Source organism: Giraffa tippelskirchi, chromosome 6 (assembly GCF_054371585.1).
Source record: "Giraffa tippelskirchi isolate mGirTip1 chromosome 6, T2T-mGirTip1v1.2.pri, whole genome shotgun sequence".
NCBI lineage: Eukaryota > Metazoa > Chordata > Mammalia > Artiodactyla > Giraffidae > Giraffa > Giraffa tippelskirchi.
Genome location: NC_137280.1, coordinates 285,081 through 310,381, shown reverse-complemented (window position 1 = coordinate 310,381; position 25,301 = coordinate 285,081). Strand labels below are relative to the sequence as shown.

The 25,301-nt window shown below is 43.3% G+C and overlaps 1 protein-coding gene and 1 long non-coding RNA gene across 2 annotated transcripts in view; one reads left to right on the top strand and one right to left on the bottom strand.

The window, feature by feature from the left end:
- The first annotated feature begins 30 nt into the window (after positions 1-30).
- LOC145511469 (uncharacterized) lies at positions 31-8,474 on the top strand. The gene is made up of 6 exons (XM_081504813.1): positions 31-673; positions 1,432-1,551; positions 1,674-1,760; positions 1,858-1,956; positions 2,093-2,226; positions 8,193-8,474. The coding sequence occupies exons 1-6, from the start codon at positions 630-632 to the stop codon at positions 8,222-8,224; spliced, it is 516 nt and encodes a 171-aa protein (XP_081360939.1). The 5' UTR covers positions 31-629; the 3' UTR covers positions 8,225-8,474.
- Positions 6,006-25,301, bottom strand: part of LOC145511473 (uncharacterized) — a 78,444-nt gene continuing 59,148 nt past the window's right edge. The window contains exons 5-8 of the long non-coding RNA XR_014057884.1: positions 17,003-17,109; positions 16,268-16,377; positions 11,027-11,149; positions 6,006-6,545 (exon numbers count right to left, since the gene is read on the bottom strand). This is a non-coding gene — a long non-coding RNA (uncharacterized LOC145511473). The remainder of the gene's footprint in view (positions 6,546-11,026; positions 11,150-16,267; positions 16,378-17,002; positions 17,110-25,301) is intronic.

Sequence of the window (25,301 nt, the reverse complement as noted above, 5' to 3'; positions counted from 1 at the left end):
GCATCAGGAGGAAAGAAATCTCAGGAACACGGTCCCACTGATGCGTATCATCACTGAAACTTCTAACCCTTACAGCATGACTCACACTTTTAAATGAGAATGTTTAAAAACCCAGACCAATCCCCAAAGATTGGGTGGTTGGGATTGCCGGCCGGGACCCAGAATAAAATGAAAACATTGGATTTTTTTTTTTTTTTTAGGAAGTCACTGCAGGTAGGTCAAGGGGAAGGCTTAGATTTATACTTCTGCTTGCAGCATCCTCATTTCCGATGTTGCTAACCCACCAGTGCTCTAAAATCTGTTTATCCTCTCATTAGCAGTCCTCACTTCCAGGATGCTGTTGGGTGGGAAGCCGTTGGGTGGGAAGTGTTGGGTGGGAAGCTGGATGGTCCCGCCCTCTGCTCTAGAGCTGAAGACAAATGCCCGGAGCCTCTGCCAAGTGCGCTGAGATGGAGGTGGGCGCCAGAAGGCCAGTGTGATGATTTAGAAATCAAACCAGCCCTGCCCTGGGACTGACATCTCCATTCACATTGCATCTGGATCTCGCCTTTGTGGTCAAGTGATGTCAGAGGCACAGGCATAACTAGAAGTAATGTATCGATTTGTCATCAGAAATTGCGAGCTCTGGGATGGCAATTTCTCAGAATCCCCACAATAAGCACATTTTTTCTGGGTAAGCAAACCTACATGGGAAGGAGTAGGTTGCTTTGTTGAAAGTGGCGTCAGAAGCGGAGCAAATATTCAGTATCATTAGGTCCAAGGCTTGCGTGTCAGCCAGAGACGGCTTTGCCAGTGAAATTGGAATAGCAGCCCTATTCTAAACGCTTTGCACATGTTAACTTAATCCTCCCGGGAATTCTTGGACTGATAATACTTCCTATTATCATCAATCCTATGTCACAGGTGGAACAGTGGAGATGCAGAGTTTTAAAACTAGCCCTGGTCCTGTAGCTAATAAATGGCAGAGTCAGGATACAAACCCAGGTGTGAAGAGTTTGGACTCTTCACCATCGTCCTCTGCTCTCCAAAAAAAATTCTTAGAACCTGTCATCCTAGTGTTCAGCTTGCACTGAGGAAAGCATGTCCACTGGGAGGGAGGCCCTGAGGGTTAAGCCCCTTCCCCTAGAAAGGTGCAGACTTCCCAGATGGCTCAGTGGTAAAGGGTCCACCTGCCAATACAGAAGACACAGGTTAGATTCCTGGGTGGGAAAGATCCCCCTGTAGAAAGAAGTGGCAACCCACTCCAGTATCCTTGCCTCATGGATAGAGGAGCCTGGCGGGCTGTAGCCCGGAGGGTAGAATGGGTCAGACGGGACATGGCAACTCAACAACAACTAGGGAGGCGCGGCCAACTTTGTCTCTCCAGCCTCTGCCGCTCCCCAGGGTCAGAGGACACCTGCTCCCCTAGAGTTAACACATTCTTTTCTCCAGACGTGTTAATAGGTCGGAGCTGGCGATGGTTGTGGTCTTGCTGGCCTGGAAGCCCTGTCTTATCCCTCAGACACCTCTGCACACCTGGCCCCTGATTAGGAAAGCTGCTGGCCCTCAAAGGTAAGCTTGATCTAATTTCTTGGTACTAGACAGGACTGCCGCGCAGTAGCCCTGTAATGCATACAGCCGGGACAGATTACGTTCTGTTCGGTCTCCCCTTGTGGAGACTGGCCCCTGAACAGGTCTGAAAAGACTCCCGGCATCCTCACTTTACGAGTGTGGCGTTTGAAGCTGAGCAGAGCAGTGACGGCTTCGAGGCCCGGTGATCGGTCTGTGACGAAGCCACAGCTGGGGCAGCGTGACTACCTGGCCACCTCGAGCCTTCCAGAAGTGGCACCTTAAGTCCCCTCCTCCTTTTTTAACCAGATCCCTTTCACTCAGCTCTGTCTCTGGTTCTGCTTCCTCCTTCGGTCCTCCGCTTTTGACTTCAGTCTCCACCCAGCCTGAAGTGGGATCTTCCTGTGGGTGCGTCTTTGCTGTGGGAGGTGCATCTTCCTGCAAGTGAGGGGTGGACGTCAGCCTGCAGAAGTCCTCAGCCCATGGGGAAGGGGCAGTGTCTGCTCTCTTTCCACAAAGTGGTTTGTCACCTGCCCTGTCCCAGGCGCTGTTTCAGGTGCTGTGCTTGTGACCGGGGAGCAGACAGACGCCAGGACGTGCCCTCGGAGGTGCCCATCGTAGCGGGCCACAGGGTGGAGGTGGAGAAAGACTGCAGACGTGAGATACTTTCATGGAGAAGTAAGTGCCAGGAAGAAACTAAAACAGGGCAAGAGGGTCTAGAGTGACTAGGGGCAGGTTTTCTCCAGTAACAACAGGGCATCTCTCACAAGATTCCTGCGCTGGAGCTGCGAGGAAGCGGAGCTGTCCGTCGCAGGGCTGAACGTGATGGCGGGGGCCCCGCCCTGATCTGACCCTCTGCTGTGAGGCCGCTGAAGCCTCACGGAGACCCACTGAGGAGTCTTAACGGGTAACAGAGACCTCTCTGAGAAACCAGAAATTGCCCTGGTGCAATTCTTGGCCTAAGAGGACCCATAAGGCTAGTTACTTTCTGTAGGAAGAGACCCGTGGAAGACTGCACACTGGCTCTCAAAGCCTCTTCAAAGCATGTGAGCAGTGACTCTTCCTTTCAAGATGAAGTACTGGGACTGGGGGGTGAGCACGTGAAGAGAGCGCCGGCACGCCCCAGGAGGCCCACGGGCACATCATCCATTGTGAATGGGCTGGCCAACACCCTCCATTGGCTAGACTGGTATTCAGCTGGGTGGATCCTTGGTAAGCTAGACAGACCACCACCCAGACCCTCAGCCAGCCGGTTGGTCAGGTGAATTATTTGACTGCTCACTGTGTAATGTTGTGGTGGTGACTCTTTTGCGAGCAGAGCTAGCCCAGGGCAGGATTGTGATGCAGTTAGGTGCTTATCCTTTCTCTCCTCTTGTTGAGTTCCATTCTCTCTGGTTCTCTCCCATAACTACTTCTGCTGAGACAAACCATATCCAGTCTTTTAATATCTGTGCTCTAAATTTAAGTCACTTTTCCTAAAGGATCTTAAATTTGATTGTTTTTGAAAACTGTAGGATAGGTGAGATGTCACATTAAAGATGTTGAATAAAATGACTCTAAAACTCTCGTAAGCAAGATACATCCCACCAAATACTAGAAGCCTTAGCAAGTTGGCCTGAGGAGGCATTGAAAATGTCCCAGGAAACAGGTGAAGAGGAATAAGAAATCAAAGGTTTCTTTCATACACGTCTTTAAACAGCAAGGAAGTGAAAAGTCAAAGGATGATACTTGGAAAGTGTTGAAAGCAGAGTTGATTTGGTCTGGCGACGCGTTTGAATATGGGAGCAAAGGGAACGTGTTTACGGGGAGAGAAGTTCACAACTACTGTGCCAACTTTTGAACCGCTTCTCTTCATAATTAAACTAGAGCCATACAAAAATAGCCCCAGTTAACTGGACAACTTGGACACCCAAAGACAGAAGACATATTTAAAGGCAAAGGGCTACTGCCCGACTTCTAAAATGAAAATTCAAGCCTTCTGAGGCATCATAAGACACTGTATTTACTTGAAGTAGCCATTGGACTAAACTCCAAGTGGGCAGTCAATGCCTGAAATCTCTGATCTGCTTGGTGAAGGGACCAAAAAAAAAAAAAACCAAAAAGCTAGAGGCTGAGCCTGAAGGCAGTCCCAGGCAGCGGCGAAAGCGAACGGAGAGGTTCTCAGGAGCACGCGAGGACAGACAGGCAGGTCTCAGGAGCAGCCAGAACGACGGCTAGGCTAAACAGCGTGGAAAAATACTCTCAGCAGTATTCTAAAGGAAAAACAAATTGTCATAGATTGACTAGAATTTCTGTTTTCCATGTGTTTCTGTTACGCGTTAGTTTCTCCAACACTGGGGATTCCACGGCTATTATAAAACTGCAGTTTCAAGGAAACACCTGTCGGTTGTTCTCAAAGAGGGGAGGGAATTAGCACCACCTGGGGGCCGTGTTAGACAGGCAGGCATCGAATTCAATAACCCCTTCCGCATTTATTAGCAGGCATACCTCTGCAAGGAGGAACTTTCTTCTATACACAGTTTTCAGGTTGAGTGTTTGTTTGGCATGCCTCACAGCATGTGGGATCTTAGTTTCCCGACCAGGGATCGAACCTGTGGCCCCTGCAGTGGAAGCACAGAGTCCTAGCCTCTGGACCTCAGGGAATCCCCCTATATACAGCTGTTTTTGTTGTTGATTTTTAATTTCACTATGATCTAGATTCTTATGTAATGTGCTCTAATTCATTGCTATCATTACCCTGTTTTCTGCTTAAATATATCAAATTTGGCCAATATGAGCCTCCTTAACCTGACTCTTGTGTTCTTTTGATGGGTCTTCATTGTCTTTAAGCACTTTTTACAAGTTTCTGCTTTTTGCTTTCTGGCATAACAAGCTCTTCCAGGATTAATTTGTATTTTATATGCCTAGCCCTGGGATCAGTCATTCCTTAAGGAGCCCTGGTTCCTTTTAGTGGGAAAATTATTTAAAAACCAAGATATGGAGATTAGGTGTGCTTATTTATACTATGATAATAGGCAGAAAAGAGTTCATATTCATATTCTCATTTCAAATCCTACGCCGTAAGGTACTTTCTTACTTTTCCTTATTCCATATTTGTGTCTCCCAATATGTGAGAAATCTGATTTTCACACATGTCAATAGAGTTATTCATTTTGGTGTGTCCTACAATACAGAAAAAAATAGTTCAGAAATAACTATTCGTATTTTGATAGCAGCACCAACAACAAACCTACTTAGTAAGTTCAAAGTGTCTCTGCAGTTCATTTATCCTTAGAATACGTATCAGGAAAGGTACACATACCACCATACAGATACTTGATCCAACCCACCATCTAAATATACAAACATGGGCAAATAGGAAGATCCAGATGGCACGGATTCTATAACACAAGTGGCCTGGTCATCTCAAAAATGTTAAGTCTTGGAAGACAAAACACAGGGTGGAATTTTCTAAAAGGAAGCTAGAGGGGCATGAAACCCAGATAAATTGTAGGATCTTGGATTCAATCGTCAAAGAAAAACTGCAGGGACTTTTTGTGTGTGTGGCAATTAAAGATATTTAAATATAGATTGTATATTTGATCATGTAATTGCATCCATGTTAATTAAGTTCCTTGGGGGCAAATATCATAGAAAGATTTTCTTCTTAGAAGGTATGTGCTGTTGTGTTTATGGGTGAAATGATGTCTACAGTTCAGTTCAGTTCAGTCGCTCAGTCGTGTCCGACTCTTTGCGACCCCATGGACTGCAGCACGCCAGGCCTCCCTGTCCATCACCAACTCCTGGAGTTTTACTCAAACTCATATCCATTGAGTCAGTGATGCCATCCAACCATCTCATCCTCTGTCGTCCGCTTCTCCTCCCACCTTCAATCTTTCCCAGCATCAGAGTCTTTTCCAGTGTATCAGTTCTTCGCATCAGGTGGCCAAAGCATTGGAGTTTCAGCTTCAGCATCAGTCCTTCCAATGAATATTCAGGACTGATTTCCTTTAGGATGGACTGGTTGGATCTCCTTGTAGTCCAAGGGACTCTCAAGAGTCTTCTCCAACACCACAGTTCAAAAGCATCAATTCTTCAGTGCCCAGCCTTCTTTATGGTCCAATTCTCATATCAATACATGACTACTGGAAAATCATAGCTTTGACTAGATGGATCTTTGTCGGTAATGTCTCTGCTTTTTAATATTCTGTCTATGTTGGTCATAGCTTTTCTTCCAAGGAGCAAGTGTCTTTTAATTTCATGGCTGCAGTCACCGTCTGCAGTGATTTTGGAGCCCAAAAAAGAATAAAAGTCTCTGACTGTAATGATGTCTGTAACTGACTTTCAAATGGAGTAAGGCAGAAATTACCAAGAAAATGTGGCAGAGTATCAACCAACTTTCAAATATAGAGACAGAGACGAGAAAGAGAAGGAGATCTATATCCAAATGTGGCAAAATTAATAGTAAGTGAATCCAGTGAGAGATAAATGGGGATTCATTGTACGATTCTTTCAAATTATTGATAGGCTTAATACTTTAAAAAAAAAAAAAAGCATAGAGTTGGGAATAATAGTGCAGAAGCTTAAAGCCCCCCTCCAAAAGAGTCTGATGCTTCTGATCTTGGGTAGGGCCTGGGAACAGACATTTTATCAAGGAGATTCTGAAGCAGCAAACTGTGGTCCCTGGTCCAGCCTTTGTTTTTGTAAATAAAGTTTTTTCGGAGCACAGACATTTGTTTATAAATCGTCTATGTCTGTTTTCATACTGCAATGGCAGGCAGGGTTGAACAATCTGATAGATTATAGAGACCTCTGACCTTTGAACCCTTTGAGATGATCATCAGTAGAGATGATCAGAAATATGAAAATATTCTAACCCAGCCCCGTACAGAAAAATGACGCGACCCCTCCCCCACCAACTTGGGCCTCCCGGCCGGCGGGTGCTCCAAACTCTGCCTCCAGTGCCGGCTGCACGTCTGATCCCTGGTCAGGGAGCTGAGACCCCACATGCCTCGCACCTAAAAAACCAAAACATAAATCAGAAGCAAAACTGTAACAAATTCAATAAATACTTAAAAAAAAAAGAGAGAGACTGACCCCTGCTCTAGTGTATTCAAATATAAGAAAAGGACTAGAGCAACTTGAAAAGCAGGGGAAACCTGGAATTTAGGTGAGGGGCTTTGGTCTGGCGAATAGTAAACATTCCAGTCCATGGTAGCTAATGTAATTATATATAAAGGAAACAAACCAGAAAGAATCAGAATCAACACTTGGGTGTGCCTACTATGGGCCAATTTACCTTTTCTCATGCAATAGTCACATCAGTTTTGTGAAGTAGAAATCATCTAAGTTTCATAAAGAAGTTCTTGGAACACAGAGAAAGACAGAAGCCCACTCAAGGTTACATAAATTTTGGGGGGAAGAGCTCAAATTCAGACTTAGGTTTGACAAACTCCACCAAATAGCCTTTACCACTGAGTCACTCTGCCACTTTCACCACATTTTAAGCTTCAGTTGATTGAAACTCGGATTTTACATCCGAGGGCGTCTGAGCGAGGGCCTTTACAGTCATTTTGGAAGGGAAACCACAAGAGGATCAACCTCTTCCCAAGACTGAGGCTTTGGCAGCCCTACCACTGCTCTGTTTTAAACTCTGTCTCGCAGACCTTCTGAAAGGTGGAGAAACCTGCGGCTGCCTCTCTCTCCCTCACCAGCACCAGTGCCCCCAAGAAGAAGCAGCTTCAGGGTACAGTCAGAGCAAGGGAGTCTTACATTTTTCATGGATGCAAAAATACTTTATTGCCATTTATTTTCTTTCCAGAAAGTCAAGCAACTGCAAATTTTGTTTGGGGCTGTCTGGAGACTTCTTTCTTTCTTCTTTTTTTTTTCGAGAGAATTTTGTTTTTCCCAATAAAGTCTGTTTAGAATGAACTTAGATGCTGTCACAAAACATCCATTATAATCAGTGAGTTCTGAAATTTTTTCACGACTAAGGTTGTTGTGATTTTGCTTTGGGGAACAAAGAAGCTTACGATTTTGATGATTTTATATATACGTATAAAATGAGAATGTTTATTTTTCACCCTCAAGAGGAAATATGTCCTTTTTCAATTTTCTTAAAATACTCTGCCCTCCAGTTTTCTATTAAGCTTTCCAAATTTTGATAGAGACATAAGTATAGATTAGCTCTTTCTCCATAAATAGCACGGTAAATGATTCCAGTGTTGGGTAATAATCAGAGGTGAGAGGGGCACACACCCGGAGAGCACAAACTTCCTGAAAGGGCTGGCCCGCTCAGCAACAGGCAGTGACTGTGGCCATGTGAGAAAAGCATAGGGACCAAGTCCTCTGACTTTCTAAGACAATTGAGAGATATACTTCTAGATGATTTTTAAATGTGGCTCAGCCTATTTAAAGGGCTATTATTAAAAAGTCAAGAACTAACAAGTGCTGGTGAGGATGTGGATAAAAGGGAACTCTTGCACACTGTTGGTGAAAATAGAAGTTGGTGCAGCCACTGTGGAAAATGGGCTTCCCAGGTGGTGCTAGTGGTAAAAAATGCACCTGCCAAGGTAGGAGACATGAGAGACTCAGGTTCGATTCCTCGGTGGGGAAGGGCCCCTGGAGGAGGGCATGGCAACCCGCTCCAATATTTTTGCCTAGAGAATCCCATGGACAGAGGAGCCTGGTGAGCTGAAGTCGCTGGCGTCGCAAAGAGTCGGACAAGACTGAGCACGCATGCACGCACTGTATGCTTGAAAGTTGCTAAGAGAGAAGGTCTTTAAAGTCCTTATGATTAAAAAAGAGTTAACTGTGAAGTGACGGATATGCTAACTAACCTAATTGTGGTAGACATTTCACAATATGTTTATCTAATCATCATGTTGTACATCTTAAACTTGCCTCATGTTATATGTCAATGGTATCACAATAAAAGTGGAAAAAACTTTTTGACTCAAGTTTGCATAAAATTTATTTAGCCCCAGAAATAAAATAAATGACAAGCAAAACAAAGACTCATACAGGTGGAGCTGGCCTTCAGGTCATGACTGTATCTCCCACTATAAGTAACTGAATTGGAGGTGTGGATTTTTATCTCAATCTCTGGGAAGTCTGCATATGGTTGGTCTGTCTTCAGTAGATAATCTGATACAATCTCATGCTCTTCTAGCACAGAACGAAAGCTCTGAGCCCCGAGAAGTTCCCACCCCTGTTCATACAATGAATGTAACGTCACAAGGTAGATTTTATGGCAACAAGCCAGCTGGCCTTCCTTCTGCTTCACGGCGCGCCTGCAGCCTACACCACTGTCCGAACTCACGGCAGAAACAGGACGCTTTCTACTTCTTCTGTTTTCTACTATAATGTTTCAACACCGGACTCAATGTTGTCTGTTAGGTTCTTGCAAAAAAGGCACAGAGCAGCTCTCAGATTGTAATTTTCCACCTCTTTCCCAACTCCTAATTGTCAAGTCAAACACTTCCACAAGCTTGCAGCAAAAACAAATGAAAAAAAAAATTTCAACTTGATCCAAAAAGTGCTAACAATGGAACTTGAATAGAGATAAATTTGGGATTTATTTGAATCTATAGGCCATCCCAGGATTCTCTGCACTTTACCTTTTCTGGAAACACAGGCAATTCAGAGAACATTTCTGGGTAAATGCCTGCACTTTGCTCCCCATAAAGGCTCCTAATATTTTAGAAATTCACCCTAGCCACTGCAGGCTTAGCTGGGGCACAGGAGCGGAGTGGAAGGAGTTAGCAGATCTGGCTTTGAGCAGTCTTGGGAGGTACAGCCTGACGCTCGGTCATCCAGGAGAAGATTGAATTATCTACACATTTCAAGGCTATGGATCCTAATGCTGTTCAGCCACAGGGCAGTTTCCAGGAGAAACAGTGTGCCTCCTTCTTCTCTCCCTAGGTCATCATAAGAAGTCTAATGGACCCAACCATTCTCAGCTCTTTCATTTTTAGACTGCATTATGGTTTGAAAATGTTTTCGTACAGACGGTGGCAATTGATCCTCAAAATGTCCCAGAAAGGCAGGCAGGTCAGATATTGGTAAGCATTATTTATTGACAAGAACACAAGGTTGTGTGACTTTATCAAGGTTTCCAAGGTTATTATGGGCTTTCCTGGTGGCTCAGAAGGTAAAGAATCTGCCTGCAATGCAGAAGACCCGGGTTCGATCCCTCAGTTGGGAAGATCCCCTGGAGAAGGGAATGGCAACCCACTCCAGTATTCTTGCCTGGAGAATCCATGGACAGAGGAGCCTGGCGGGCTACAGTCCATGGTGTGGCAAAAGAGTCAGACTCATCTTCACGACTTCACTTTCACTTTCAAGGTTATTATAACTCAGGTTTTCTGAGTCAAATTTCAGCATTTTTCTTGAGTTTCTGGAGAATCATACTCTATACAATACTGTGTCAACAATCTGTTGAGGCCATCAACTTTTAAACCTGATTCACATGATTCTCTCACCTTTCACCATAATATTATGTCAATATTCCAATAATTTCAGAAACAGCTATTGACTAATCCATAAATAACCTGTGTTAGACACTTTTATGAAATTGAAAAAATTTCATAGGGCTTGATTTCCGATCGCAAGGGATGAGTGATTTGGACTTGAAAGAAAAGGATTACGTGAAACTACCCAAAAAGAGAGTTCAAGCTAAGAATAATGGATCTCATAGCACCAATCGAGCCCAGAGCTAAGCATTTTACATATATTATCTGATTTAATCATCGGAACACCTTTCCAAGGCAACTGTGATTATCCACCTGACAACGGAGGAAGCTATCACGTAAGTTGCCCAAGGTCATAGCTGGCAAATGTCAGAGCTACTGTTCAACTGTATTCCTGCCAGATGTCAAAGTCTCATGACTTTCTGACTTCCCAAACACACAGGAGCCCATCTTGATGAGGACTGAACACTTCATTGTCCAGGAAAATGTAAAAGATGAGCAACCAGAAGAGAAGGGCAAGGCCAGGGAAGTGAGTGTTGAGTTGGAACTTGAATGTGGAGAGCAGGTTTGGTGCAGACCCAGCGGCAGTAAGGAGGGCACAGGTGGGTTGTAAAAGCATAAGTAATGAGTGGGTGATCAGTTAGAACCGTGATACGCAGTCTGCCTCAGAGGTCAGATGGCTTACCTGACTGGAGAGCTGTGGCTTAGCATGGCCTGTTCTCAGAGCTGGATTAACAATTGTGCCTCTTTGTTCTAAAGGAGAATTTGTGGCTTTTGCCAAGTGCTTTGGCTTCCTGAGTTCAGGTACTCCCTGAAGTGGATGAAAAGCCAGATTTTGCAATATCTGTGAAAGAAGAGCGAAGGGGCTTCCCTGAATAAGGCAGAGTGGGTTGAACCATGCTGTTGCTTAGGGGACAGTGAAGGAGCGTGTAAGAGGCCTCTGGAAGGTCTTAAGCATGCTTTGCATGCGTGCAAAACCATGGTTCGCATAGGTTCTTACAAACAGCTTCTTCAAATTGTTTACCTACCAAAATGACAGGCCACAGATGTACTTTGCAAAGCTAGAGCTTCATATGGTAGACTCCAATTTCTCTGTTATTTCCTTTGTATTCTGAAGCTTCAGTTATTGCTGGGAGGTGCTGTCAGGAGCCCTGGGAAAATTATTAGTCAGAGTCAACCTTGTGAGCTATAGATGTTCCCAAGGCTGTGGGGACCTTATTGCCTGGAGGACCCTGTCCCTCTCAACCATTCCCAAAGGGATTCACCTCTGACATAGGCTGACTGTAAGGTGGTAGAGCTTGCTGGGCTTTTAAGAGTCATGGCTTCTCACTGGGAAACAAGGTGCTGCTGGAGATGCTGGACTCTGCCTGAGGATTCACACCAGCTTGGAGAGGCTCGGGACTATACTGATGCAGCCCATCCCTCTGACTCACAGAGGAGACAGAACTCAGGGAGAGAAGGGTGATAGTTTTCATTCTGTCACTTAACTCTTTAGGATGAGTGTGTCCAAATCTGCCACCAGAGCCCCTTCTCATCTACTTACAACTATCTACTGGCAAGTGGAACCAGGACACTCAGAACAAGATGCAGCTGAATGAATGGCTGGTGTCAGAAATCAGATGGAGATTGTATTACAACAGGAGTCCCTACGTGTGGTGGCCCAGGGCATGGAGAGCTAGAATCTTTGTGGAAATGGTGGTTTTGTCACTAAGTCATGTCCAACTCTTGCAGCACCATGGACTTCGGCTCCCCCAGCTTCTCTGTTCATGGGGTTTTCCAGGCTAAAATACTGGAGTGGGTTGCCATTTCCTCCTCCAGGGGATCTTCCCAACCCAGGGACTGAACCCAGCTCTCCTGCACTGCAGGCAGATTCTTTACCGACTGAGCCACCAGGGAAGCCCCTTGAGGTAATGGCAAGATTCAAATACTGGAAGGACATAAACGAAAGACTTCACATAAAAAAATAAACAAAACAGATAAATTATAAATTTCCCAAATCTTCTCAGTTCCACTCACAATAATAATTAAAACAATAGATCATTGTCTTTTTACCTCTCAGGTAGGCAAAGATTTGAGACATTTGATAACAGTCCATCTTAAAGAAGGTGTAGGAAGATAGAACTCACTTTCTCTATCCATGGTTTATAATTTGAAGCAAACTTTTTGGAGAACTTGTCATCACTTTCTATGATACACATGGACTCTGACCCAGCTCTTTTCTTGGGGGGATATTTTTTTGGACAGATATACTCACACAAATGTACAAAGGTACTGTGTATTTTATAATAGTAAAAAGCTGAAGACAGTTTAGAAAGCCATGAATAGAGAATACCATGCAAACGTTTTTAAGGCTGTCAAAACAATATTAAGTCAAAAGATACGCACTTCCAGTTATAAGATAAATAAGTCCTGGGGATATACAGTATAGCGTGTTGTACATTTGAAAGTTGCTAAGAGAGTAGATCTTAAAAGTTATCATCATGAGAAAATAAATCTGTAACTATATGTAGTGATAAATATTAACTAAATTTGTGATAATACACATTTCACATATCAAATCATTATGTTGCATACCCTAAGTGAATACAATGTTATATGTAAATTATATCTCAATAAAAATAATAATATTAAACAAAAAACAAATAATAGAATAATAGGTATAGTATGAGCTTTTCTGTATGAAACAGCAGCAGATGATATGTATCCATATGTCTGTCTGTATGTCTATGTATGTCTATGTATGTTTCTCCATGCATGGAACATACCTGAAAAGATGCATGTGTGATGGTTAATGATCACCACTGGTAATGACAGGGAGACCAACGTGTGAACGAACATTTTGAATTTTGATTCACTGACTTATATATGATTTGAATGTTTTTAATGAATGTTTATTTCTTTCACAATTAAACAACATTTCTAAACAAACGTATAAAGGATAAAACAGACAGTAACTCTATACTAGGGAGATCAAGTGCTATCAACATAAAGTTCAAAGCATGGAAAATGCTAATGATAATAATATTATAATAATATTAATAATAACAGCACACACTTAGGTAGCTCTTCTTTGTTCCAGACACTGTTTAGCATAGAGTAACTCATTTAAGCCTTAGAATAATGAGTAGTTAGCATTTAGATCACCAGTGTAGTGAGGAGGAGCTGAGGCATAAAGAGGTTGACCCACTCTAGGACGCACAGCGTGTAAGAGGTTGAGCAGAAATGGGTGAGTCATGAGTTTCTGCTTTGGCCTCCGTCCTATCTGTATCTCGAGGTAAGACGGAAGGCCGCAGAGTTTAAGGCTGAGCTGAGAACTGATCTGAGCCTGACAAGAGGGAGCCAGGAGGTCACTGTACAGTCTCGGAGGTTCCCCCGGTCACCATTACCAGCCTCTGGGTACTTGGCGGTACATGAGTTGAATTGCCTCAAAAAGTCAGAGATCCAGTATTTCTGCCCATATGAGTTTGGCTGACTTGACAACAGTATCCGTTAGATTTGGGGAGGGAGGGCTGTGTATGATGGTAACAGAATAATGTGGTTGCTTAAGTAGGATAAATATTTACCCTTTGCCCATGTACGAAAAATCCAGAGGCAGTCCAGAGACAATTTGTTGGCCAAATGAAATTAGAGACTGACACTCCTTCCAGCTTTCCATCCACCATCCCTTCACAGACATGTTTGCTGTGGCTACTGGAGTCCCAGCCACAGCATCTCTATTTCAAGGAGAAAGAGATGACAAGAAGGGAGAGGCGGGGTGGACACTGGATACCTGAGTATGCTGCTTGAAATCTGCTAAATAACAGTTCTCCTTGTATATGATTGTCCACAATGTAGTCTTTTATTCACAGCTGGCTGTAAGAAAGCTAGGAAAATTCATCTTTTTTTCTAGACAGCTGTTTGCCTGGGGGACAATTTTGGGTTCTATTAGTAAGGCAGAAAAAAAGAATGGCTTTTAGAATAAGTTACTAGCAGTTCTGCCAAAAACAATCCATTTCTGAGTGTTAAGGATGGAGTCTCATCATTATAGTATCAAAATACCAAAGGTCATTCTGCCTATGACTTTGAGTCATTGAACAAGGGGCATTTTGAGGACACTGGGCTAAAGGGGCAGGTTGGTAAGGGGTGCTGAGCAGGGGTAATAGACTTTAAGAAGGAACAGCAGTGCTCAGAAAGTAACTTCTACCCCTTTGCCACTATTACAAGCGTCAGACTTGAACTTTGACAATTTTACTTTATTTGGGCCTTTCCTACAAGAAGGCATCCACACTGCTGTGTCTACTAGCACCTTTAAATTCTCTTCTTTGGAAAATGGGAAGGAATGATTTAGGGGTCACCCAACACTTCCATGAAGACATCAGTTCAGTTCAGTTCAGTTGCTCAGTCGTGTCCGACTCTTTGCGACCCCACGAATCGCAGCACTCCAGGCCTCCCTGTCCATCACCAACTCCCGGAGTCCACCCAAACCCATGTCCATCGAGTCGGTGATGCCATCCAACCATCTCATCCTCTGTCGTCCCCTTCTCCTCCTGTCCCCAATCTTTCCCAGCATCAGGGTCTTTTCCAATGAGTCAACTCTTCTCATGAGGTGGCCAAAGGATTGGAGTTTCAGCTTCAACATCAGTCCTTCCAATGAACACCCAGGACTGATCTCCTTTAGGATGGACTGGTTGGATCTCCTTGCAGTCCAAGGGACTCTCAAGAGTCTTCTCCAACACCACAATTCAAAAGCATCAATTCTTTGGTGTTCAGCTTTCTTCATCGTCCAACTCTCACATCCATACATGACCACTGGAAAAACCATAGCCTTGACTGACGGATCTTTGTTGGCAGAGTAATGTCTCTGCTTTTAAATATGCTGTCTAGGTTGGTCATAACTTTCCTTCCAAGGAGTAAGCGTCTTTTCATTTCATGGTGGCAATCACCATCTGCAGTGATTTTGGAGCCCAAAAAAATAAAGTCTGACACTGTTTCCACTGTTTCCCCATCACTTCACTTATTATCAGTCTCCCCACCTGGACTTATAAAGGAATGAACTTATTAACTCAGAGGAATGTGCCTGGGACTACTGAGGTAAAAACAAAATGGGCTGGAAGAACAAGAAGGAAGATTCTGCCAAGTGTTTCAGAGTCACATCAGGGCAGAGACTGTGATGGGTTCTAATTGGCGCCAGCAGCAGCCACGACATTCTTACTTTCAGCTAAGTGGCACGCAGGGAAGGTGAGAGATTATTTTCTACTTTAGAAAACATCAAAGAAAATCCAGTAACTCACACTTTAATAGCAACAAACTAAAACCAACAAAGGTCCCTGCCAACACCAAGGAGAAGAAAAACTGCAAGAAATAATTAGAGAGAAATTTGGGTAAGAAATGATTTAAACAGGGGAACAGCAATGGGTAGTCCATAGGCTGATTTTGGCCCAACACTGTTTTGAATGTGGCCTGTATTTATATGGCTAAGAATGGGCTTTACATTTTTAAATACTTGAAAAAATTCAGAAGAAGAAGAATGTTTAGTGACACAGAAAAATTGTATACAGTTCAAATTTCCATGTCCATAAATACAGTTTAATTGAAACACAGCCATGCCCACTGATTTATGCAGGCTCTCTGGCTGTTTTCACTCTGTAACAGTGGAGTTAAGAGTAGTTGCAAAGTGTAAAATATTTCCTACTGTTCCCTTTACAGAAAAAAGTTTGCTGAATCCTGATTTAAAGTACCAAAAAAAAAAAAAAAAGCATGCCTCATCACTGACAAGTGGTATGAGCTTAAAAAAACTACTTTTTGAATCTCAACACCCTCATTGTTCGGATGGGAATAATAATCTGCTTTATAAATTGTTATGAGGATTAAATGAGGTAATTCACTTAAAGCATGCGCCTGGAATACAGCACATTGTCAGTAAATGGTAGGGGTTTTGCTGTTATTTATTCCTTTGGTAGCTAAATTGTAATTTTCATTGAAGCTCGGAATGCTTCTTGGTTTTTGAATATTTGTTTATTGATTTTGCTGTGCTGCGTCCCGGTTGCAGCATGGGGCACCTTTTTGGTTGTGGCATGCAGACTCTTAGTCGCGGCACGTGGGATTCAGCTCCCCGGCCAGGGATTGAACTCAGGCCCCCTGCATGGAGAGTGAGGAGCCCTGGCCACTGGACCGTGAGGGACGGCCTTCAGTCTGCCTCTTGAGCTTTCCTTACTCTTCAAGTTGGACCAGGTGTCTTTCCTCTGTGTCCCCCGACTCAGAACCTGGTGCTTTTCTCTGTCACTACTCACCACTTTGTATTGTAAGCATCTGCTTGGACGCTTGGTCTCTCCTATGAGCCACACGTCTCTTGAGTGAAGGGGCCGTGGCCAATTGGTGTCTGTCTTCCCAGCGGCTGTCACTGTGACGGAATACAGTAGTGCTGGAGTATAAGGGTCCCCGCCGCCAGGCTGGAGGATGTTGCTTCCTAATACTGAACTCTAGGATTTGATAGGCCTGCTCACTCAACCACAGGGTCTTTGAGCCAAGACAGCCTCCCCACCCATCACAGAAGTAGGGCTGACCCAATTGTGGTTTTTTTTTAAACAAAATTTTGGACAGGAAATTTATTTATTTATCTAATTTTATTTTTTGGCCAAGCCAGGTGACATGTGGGATCTTAGTTCCCCGACCAAGGATTGAACCCATGTCCCCTGCATTAGAAGCAGGAAATCTTAACCACTGTAATGCCAGGGAAGTCCCTGACTCAATAGTTCTTAAGGGATGGAGTTGTCCTGTCTCTTCTCCCAAGCTTCTCAAATAATCTCCTAATAATCATTTCTTTGCTGAGAAGAGTTAGTCAAAGGGTAGAGAAGAAGGCCAAGAGTGTTATTAGAGTGGGACTACCTTTCTGGAAACTTGAAGTAGTGGAGGAAAATGTTTCCCTTTAGCTTGTGGCTGCTCCTCATATGAAAACCAAATAAGTGATTCCCAGGGAATGGAACTCTGTCATAACTCACTGTGCTCCAGAAATCTGTCATACTTGCCATGTCATCTGTGGTACCCAGTGGACTATGGGAGCTGACACTCTTTTCCTTAGGGATGGTTCATCGCGTCCAAGGCAATAATGTCTCTTCAGTCAAACACCTTGTTTCTGTGGGTACAATTTATAATTAGGTGGCAAGGCTCAAGGCTAAAACTGAACTATGATACCTCCTGCTCAAGGCCAGAAAAGGACAGAACCAGTATCTTTAGTAGCATCAAACAACAAAGCTTGCAAAGACAAATATTGACTCCTGTCCAAAGGGCAGAAGAGAATCCCAAACAAGACATGATACTAAAGGTCAGAAGACAAAAACAAAGTGGACTTGAAATGGAAGAGGTTTGGAAATAAATTGCAGAGGAATCTGGAAAACTGTTTTCCTGGGAAACTCTCAGTATTTGCTGGATGGAGTCTATTTTTCAGTTTTTTCCACCAATTGTACAGATTCTTGTTTACTTTATTTATTTATTTTGTAGCACAAAAGCAACAACTGGCAACAAAGATTTCAAAATAATTCATGAACAAAAATACTAGTGAAAGAAAAGACTTTCATTTGACTTTCCCCATTTGAAAACTGAGAAGACACACGTGTGTGTGTGCCCGCGCGCGCGTGCATGTGTGTTCGTGTGCGCATGCTCAGTCGCTCGGCTCTGTCTGACTCTTTGCCAGCCCACGGATTATAGCCCACCAGGCTCCTCTGTCCATGGACTTTTCCAGGCAAGAATACTGGAGTGGGTTGCCAGCCCTCCTCCAGGGGATCTTCCCAACCTGGAGGTGGAAGCCGTGTCTCCTGCGTTGCAGGCAAATTCTTTACGCACTGAGCCACCCGGGACAGCCCATGGTAATATACAGTATGGATCCTAACGATCTCAGTCCTTGTAAGCATTCAATGTGGCCCATGGGTACCCTTCCAGGCAGGGCAAGACTACAGGAACTCCTTTATACCTGTACATCACAAGGTCACGAGAACTCCTTGAGGACGTGAACTGAGTCTCCCTTGATTGCCATCATGTCTGCAGTGCCTGTTACAATGCCTGGCATGTAGGAGGTGTCAATACTTGTTGAATAAATAAGTGGAGTTTTCACGTTTCTCTTCTCTCTGGTTTTAGTACTAATAAATAAGCTGCTTCATGGAGTCACTCACTGCATCTAAAATTGTCACTTCCCTTGTCTTATTTCACACCTCACTCAGTCACAGTCATTCTCAGAGGCCAAATAGTTTCCACGAAGCTCTGGATGGCTCTCAGCACCTGTTACTTCACTGTGGACCGTGGCAGGAGGGGTTGTGATGACTGAATCTAAGGGCCCATTTTTGCTTTCCAGTAGATATTTAGTTTGATATTCCATCAAACATGGAATTAATATTACTTGCAGTGTCTGAATTTTTATAGCCTGTTTTGAGCACTATTAGCTCATCAAGGCTTTATTTCCTCTTATTTTATCTTAGTGTTTGCTATGTTTCTGTGTCGGGCTGTTACACCTTAGGGCCGATCATTTTCCAAAGGAATGTACCTCTAATTTTCAAATGTGAGTTATAGAAAAGTTAGGAATTTTTATAACCAAAACAGGTTAAATATTCCATTTCTCTTTGATTCCACCTGAAGATTCCATCAAGCCCTCTGAGGTGGATACTCCCTACGGTGACCCCTCAAAGAGCCACACACGTAATTCCCTCCTTGTGAGTGTAGGAAGGACAAGTGGATTCCTTACAATCAATCGAATATGATAAGGGTGCTGGGGTATCGTCCCTTTGATTAGGCTGTCGGCAGACTGGGGAGTGGGACTCTCTTCTGACTGAGAAGCAGTTTGTCATGTTGTGGGCCACGGCAGCCAGCTACCAGCCTTCCTCACCCAACACAGGAGAATCAGTTCTACCGGCAATCTGAATGCACTTGGAAGTGAATTCTCTTCCAGCTGAGACTCCGGGGACACACGTAGCCATGGCTGTCTCACCCATGTCCTTGTCAGACCTTGAGCAGAGGGCCCAGTCAAGCTTGGGCCAGGCTCCTGACCCACGTAAACTGTGAGATGGTAAATGCGTGTTAGTCTCAGCCATCAGGTTCATAATACCTCCTTCTTATAGTTTGATCCTTGGACACCTGTTTTAAAAGGTTGAAATATTAAAGTGTAAATATATGTATGTATGTATTGCTGGAACCCCGGTTCCTACTGTTCCCCTGAGTCTATTTAATGCTCCAGTCATACTGAACTTACACAGTTCTCCAAATCTGCAGCCCTATTTCATGGCTCTGCTGGGATGTCCCTTTTTCCGCTTGTCCACCTACACTACTCCTACCAGCCTTCAATCTCACTGCAAATACCTCCTTTAGAAATCTTCCCTGAGCTTCTCAAGTAGAATTGATCACTCCTTTTTTTCCCGCCATCACAACAACAGTTCTACATGTTTGTCTCCTGTCTGGAGTTGGGACCATTGTATTATATTCACCTCTTATGTACCCAACACTTAGTATAATATGTAAAGGTAAACATCCACATATTAAATTACAGACCCATCTGCAGCCCCCTAACATGCATTTAAATAATTCCCTTGATGGTAGCGATTTTCTTTGCCCAGTTATTTAAAATTCCTTATTTAGGCACCATGGAGCTTATTGTAGTATGAAAACTCATAAACCAACCTGACCAGTTTTTAAAATCTGGTCTCTATTTATCATCGGCTGCTCTGGGTCTCCGTTGCCGCAGGCGAGTTTTCTCGCCTTTGCAGCGAGCAGGGGCTGCTCTTCCTGCGGCGCCATCTCCTCACTGTGGCGGTTTCTCTAGTTGCGGAGCGGGGCTCCAGGCACACGGGCTCAGGAGTTGAGGCTCATGGGCCTAATTACTCAGCGGCATGTGGACTCTTCCTGGACCAGCAATCAAACCCGTGTCCCCTGCATTAGCAGGCAGATTCTTAAACATTGGACCACCAGGGAAGTCCTTTGAAATGACGACTAAGACTTATGTTTAGAAATCAGATTCTTAATGTTATATATCATGATTTTTTAAAATTTCATTTAGATTTATTTTGTATATGAACCAGATGGATTATCCTGGGATAGAATCTGATTGCTGACAATTTAGGTATTTTTTCATTGCTTTCGTAGCTTTTCTGACTCTGGGGCTCCATATAATAAATGGGTACTCAGGCCTCTGGATCCACAAAAGAGTTAACCCAACACCCTCAAATGCCTATTTTACAACTAGCAAACTGCTCATATACTAGGCTGTTTTATTACAGAACAAAGACTTCAAAACCAACTTTTTTGAAAAGAGACATTTGGATTAAATTTATTTCTAGAATATTCTCTTAGAACAACCCTTTTTTTCCAAACAAGTGTCATGAAAAGGTTTATTTTTAGCTTTAAGGTTTATAGGAGCTGTAGTGTACTTGGCTTTCTACGCTAGATTTTTATAGCCCTCTCACATTTCTCAGAAAAGAAGGCTATTAATGTTGCCTTCCAAATAGTTTTGATTCTGTAGGGAAGATTTATTAAAAAAAAAAATCATCTTAGCCCTTGGGAAAAAATAAACTCAGTTCAAATGCCATATCAAACATTTGATATCCAAAGAAATGCAATGTGGATAAAAGCATAATTTTGAAAAAAATGCCAAGGAATTGTTGGATACCATTTTAGTGAGCATAATATTCTCTTTGCAAGTTAGAAAAGAACCTGAGAGAAACCTTCTTGTTACTGCTTAGTTACTCATTACTGTTATTTTCATTTATATGCTGAAAAAATCATTTAACAATTCTTTCCTCCCTGTAGAAATAGAATAGAACTAGCATAAAACTGTATTCATAGGGCAGGTGTTGGGAATGGACTGCTTCAATAAGCTCTAGTCTGCTGAGAAATATGGAAATATTTTTCATGTAAATAGAAACAATGATATGGAAGCAATGAGAATAATGGGTTTTCTCCTGTGGTTCCCACACAAGCAACTTTCTATTTTCAGGAGGTGCATAGCATTGCCAAAGAGTTCACTTTCATTGCGGTGACTTTTCATTGCTATTTTAACAGTAAAAGTATATATATATATATATATATATACTTGCCTATGAAGCATTTATTTATGAGTTTATAAATAGGATACCTATGTATGTTTCCAATCATTAATGCAAAGGTGAAATTATTCTTTCATTGCAGGTGGGCCAATTAGCATCTTTTAAAGAAGCTATCATTATGTTAACAAAAACTTGGGTTTGCTGATGAATAATGATTTTATCTCAAAAAGCACTCTGAAAACATTGCCTAATTAATATGACTCAGAAGACTCAAATAAAAATATATTCTATGCTCTTAGACTTTTAGTTCAACAGAAGCACTTTGGGAAGCAAAGAATGATCAATAGGAAAATTACATTTCTCCTTTGCCGGTTGTAATGCCAGTTGCAGTACAACTTTTTAAAAAAATTACTGCAGTTGTTTGTGTCAGAATGAGGACAACCTACATTTTACTATGGGAAACATATTTTAAAATAATTGTTGTATGTTTATACCTTGGAACATGGTGGAATAGACAGCCTGAAACTTTCCTAACAAAAACATTTCAAAGTGCCAGTTAAAATACAGACAATACCCTTTTGAGTTCATCCTTTGAGTTATCAGTGAGTAAGGCAGACATGAGGTGCCAATGGAACTGTTAAAGGAGTTGATATGGAACAGTGGAAGCACTAAAGTTGGTGGTTGTCAGTGTTAATAACTTATGGTATTAGGTACACACACTGGGGCAGGACAAAATGGGCCAACAGGAGACAAAGTTGATAACTTAGACCACTGTATGAAGCCTGGCCTTCAAGGGCTACCATCTTAGTGAAAGGATAGATTAGACACAAACGAACCATCGTCACAGCAGGATGACAAGGAACCTTATCTGCCATCCTGGATTCCAAGTGGGAGCAAAGTTTCTTCTGATAAATGTAACCACTGATATGTTCTTATGTGGATAAGAGATTGTTCTTTTTACTGTCTGTATGTTTGGAAATTCCATGATGATTAATTAACACAAAAATGGTTCTAGCATTTTTCAGAAGGTCAAATTTTTCTCCTGAAGGATGTACACTCAACTATGATACATAGGATTTTTACTGAGAAATTCTCTTTTTGAAGAGAAACTCAACAGTGATAAATCATAAATCAGTTAAGAAAATAATTATTCTTTAGAATCAGCACACATACAAATAGCAGGGCTTCCAATGACGAAATCAGGGCGAGTAAGACGGTTAAAGAACTACAGAGAGGGCTGCAGAAAAGCAAACACAGGATAAGAAGCTATAAAAAAGACAAAGTGGAAAATCAAATAGAACTTCCGTAAATGTAAAATGGAGTCATTTATATTAGAAACTCAGTGGATGAGTTAGATTGTAGGTTAGTTGCATTGGAAGAGAGAATGGGGAAAAGTAGAAGGCACAGTTGAGGAAATTATCAGAACAGAGGGATAAACAGGTAATATAAAGAGAGGTTACAGAGATGCCAGTTAGAAAGGAGAGGCCTAAGGTATGTTGAGTAGGACTACAGAAGGAAAAGATGGGGAGAATAAGAAAAGAAGCAATGCTGGAAGAGAAAATGGGTGAGGATATTGCAGAACTGATGAAAGACTTGGATTCTCATATTTGGAAGTGCAAGAAGAGCATAAGAGTGCTGCTGAACCAAACTTGGGTCCTCTTGCCCCAAATGCAGCAAAGCTACTCCACTGACACTGGCCTGTGGTAAAGGAAATACAGCATTTATTGCAGAGTGCCAAGCTTGTGTCCAAAAAACACAAACTCCTTAATGGCTTTCAGGGAAATTGTGTTTTGTTTTTAATTTACTTATTTCTTTTAATTGGGAGATAATTACTTTACAACATAATGATGGTTTTTGCCATACATCAATATGAATCGGCCCAAGAGGTATTTTTTAGACAATGTGAGAGAGAGGGTCTCAGGGTGGATGATCGGCTCATGTCTGGTTCTCTGACTGGTTGATAGTGAGGTAACACAGTGATGTTTCAAGAATCTCAACCATCACCTCTCTGGTTTCACCCAGTCTGGGGTCTGTGTGCTGGTGATCGGCAGGGAGTTAAGTTCTTTCACTGGTCAGGGTTTTAATACCTGCAACTGAAGGATATGACTCAGGATATTATCTGTAGCTCTTGAGGAGGAACTAAAGGTCCTTGATGGCTAACTATTATTATTTTGTTTTGTTTGACTGTTGTCTTTTATTTCTGCATTTTCTCACTTCTCTGACTAAATTTGCTCTTTGGGACTCAGGGAAAGAGGCTACAAACAACTTTTTCTACAAACACAGGGGTCTGTCTCCAGGAAGGCCCCACAGGGGCCTGCTTGGTTCAGCAGAACTGGGGAAGGGCTAAACACATCACAAACTGCACAAGAGTCCAGACAGAGAGGTGATTTTAAACGCAGCAGGAATGAAAATAGAAAGTGTCCTCTAAACTCTCCAGGGCGGAGTAGCCAGGCAAACAAGTCTGCGGGGTGGGCGGGAGCACTGGCGTGGGTGGGAGGTCACCGAATATTGTTTCTGTCTGGAGGGCTGTAGCATCAAGCGGGCTGCAAGAGGCAAGCTTCTCAGAGCGGAGACAAGCAGCGCGCGTCGGGGTGCCGGGGTGCCGGAGCAGCGGAGAAGCCTGGCGCACCGGCCACAGCGTCAGCGGATCAAACCCCCAGGGAGAGGGGAGGCTGCGGAGGGAGCGGGGGCCCGCGTGGGCAGGACTCAGAGTCCCTGTTGAGACCGTGAAAGGTGATCACCAGGCCAGACCAAAGAACCACGTGTGTTCTGGGTGTGTGGCTGAGGCCAAGCGCCGTTGGATGTCTAACACCTGTACCCCTCCGGACAGTGCGTCCAGGAATCGCGGGAGAGCGCCTCCTTACTCAGCCCCATCCATGCCCTCCATCCAGAAACCTCAGCTCACTGCACAGAAGAAAGGCTGAAAGGAATTTCTCCCACCATCGCAGAGCACATACTAACGGGTGAATTTCAAGATGAGAAGTAATAAATTGATAGGGGACATAATAAACTTTAGATAAAAGGAAGTTGACTATAGAACAAAGAAGTGTGATACAAGAAGGTAGGTGTGTTCAAAGAAAACAGCAGATAATACTGTGGGGAAATCTAAATGGCAATGGCTGTATATGAAACAATAAAGATAACAGTGATTCATTTGGAGGGTGTAAAGCAAGCTGGAAGTAAAATACTGGAAAACTAATACATATAAAAAGGAGAGGCATGATAAGAGTAAAAGTTTTCAAAATCTCTTCAGTGTCATAGAAAGAAGGAAGAGATTAACTTTTCTAGGAGTCATTTTTTTTTACTGTTTTCTCTTTTTCATACTCCAAGTTTACTAATCTGTTAGCAAATCTTGCCAGCTGTATCTTCAAGCCGTATTTGAATACATTCATCTTACTGCCTTCACTGACACCATGCTGGCCTGGGCCACAGTAGTGTTTTACACGTTCATCTCAATTACCTTTCAACTGTTCTCCCTGGTTCTGCCCTTTGCCCATTAGTGCTGTTCACTCTCCCTCTTGCCCGCTTTGCCCAAAGTATATCTCAATAGCCTGTTCATGATATTATTCATATTGATCACCTCACGCATCTCCAGTAACTTTCCATCTCACTTATGTACACATGAACCTCGCTGCAGGGTTAGACTACAGACACGGGCACACAAAGACTTGTGGGCACTGTGGGGAAGAGCGGGGGGACGACTGGGAGAGCAGGAGTGACCTGTGCACAGCACCGTGTGGGAAAGAGCTAGTGGGAAGCTACTGTGTAGCACAGGCAGCTCACATCTCTGTGACGACCAAGGGGGTGGGTCCAGAAGGGGACCGGGAGGGAGGCCCACGAGGGAGGGAATATAAGCATCTGTCAGTTCAGTCGCTCAGTTGTGCTCTGCGACCTCATAGACTGCAGCACGCCAGGCCTCCCTGTGCATCACCAACCCCCGGAGTTTACTCAAACTCATGACTCTTGAGTCGGTGATGCCAGCCAACCATCTCATCCTCTGCTGTCCCCTTCTCCTCCTGCCCTCAATCTTTCCCAGCATCACGGTCTTTTCAAATGAGTCAGCTCTTCGCATCAGGTGGCCAAAGGATTGGAGTTTCAGCTTCAGCATCAGACCTTCCAATGAATATTCAGGACTGATTTCCTTTAGAATTGACTGGTTGGATCTCCTTGCAGTCCAAGGGACTCTCAAGAGTCTTCTCCAACACCACCTTTCAAAAGCATCAATTCTTTGGTGCCCAGCTTTCATTATAGTCCAAATCTCACATCCATACATGACCACTGGAAAAACCATGGGTTTGACTAG

Coding starts and splice junctions, on each gene's coding strand:
- LOC145511469 (XM_081504813.1), top strand. CDS start 630: ATGGCAATTTCTCAGAATCCCCACAATAAGCACATTTTTTCTGG. Junction 674..1,431: donor AATAAGCACATTTTTTCTGG/GTAAGCAAACCT, acceptor TCTTTTCTCCAG/ACGTGTTAATAGGTCGGAGC. Junction 2,227..8,192: donor TGAGATACTTTCATGGAGAA/GTAAGTGCCAGG, acceptor TTTTGCCTAGAG/AATCCCATGGACAGAGGAGC.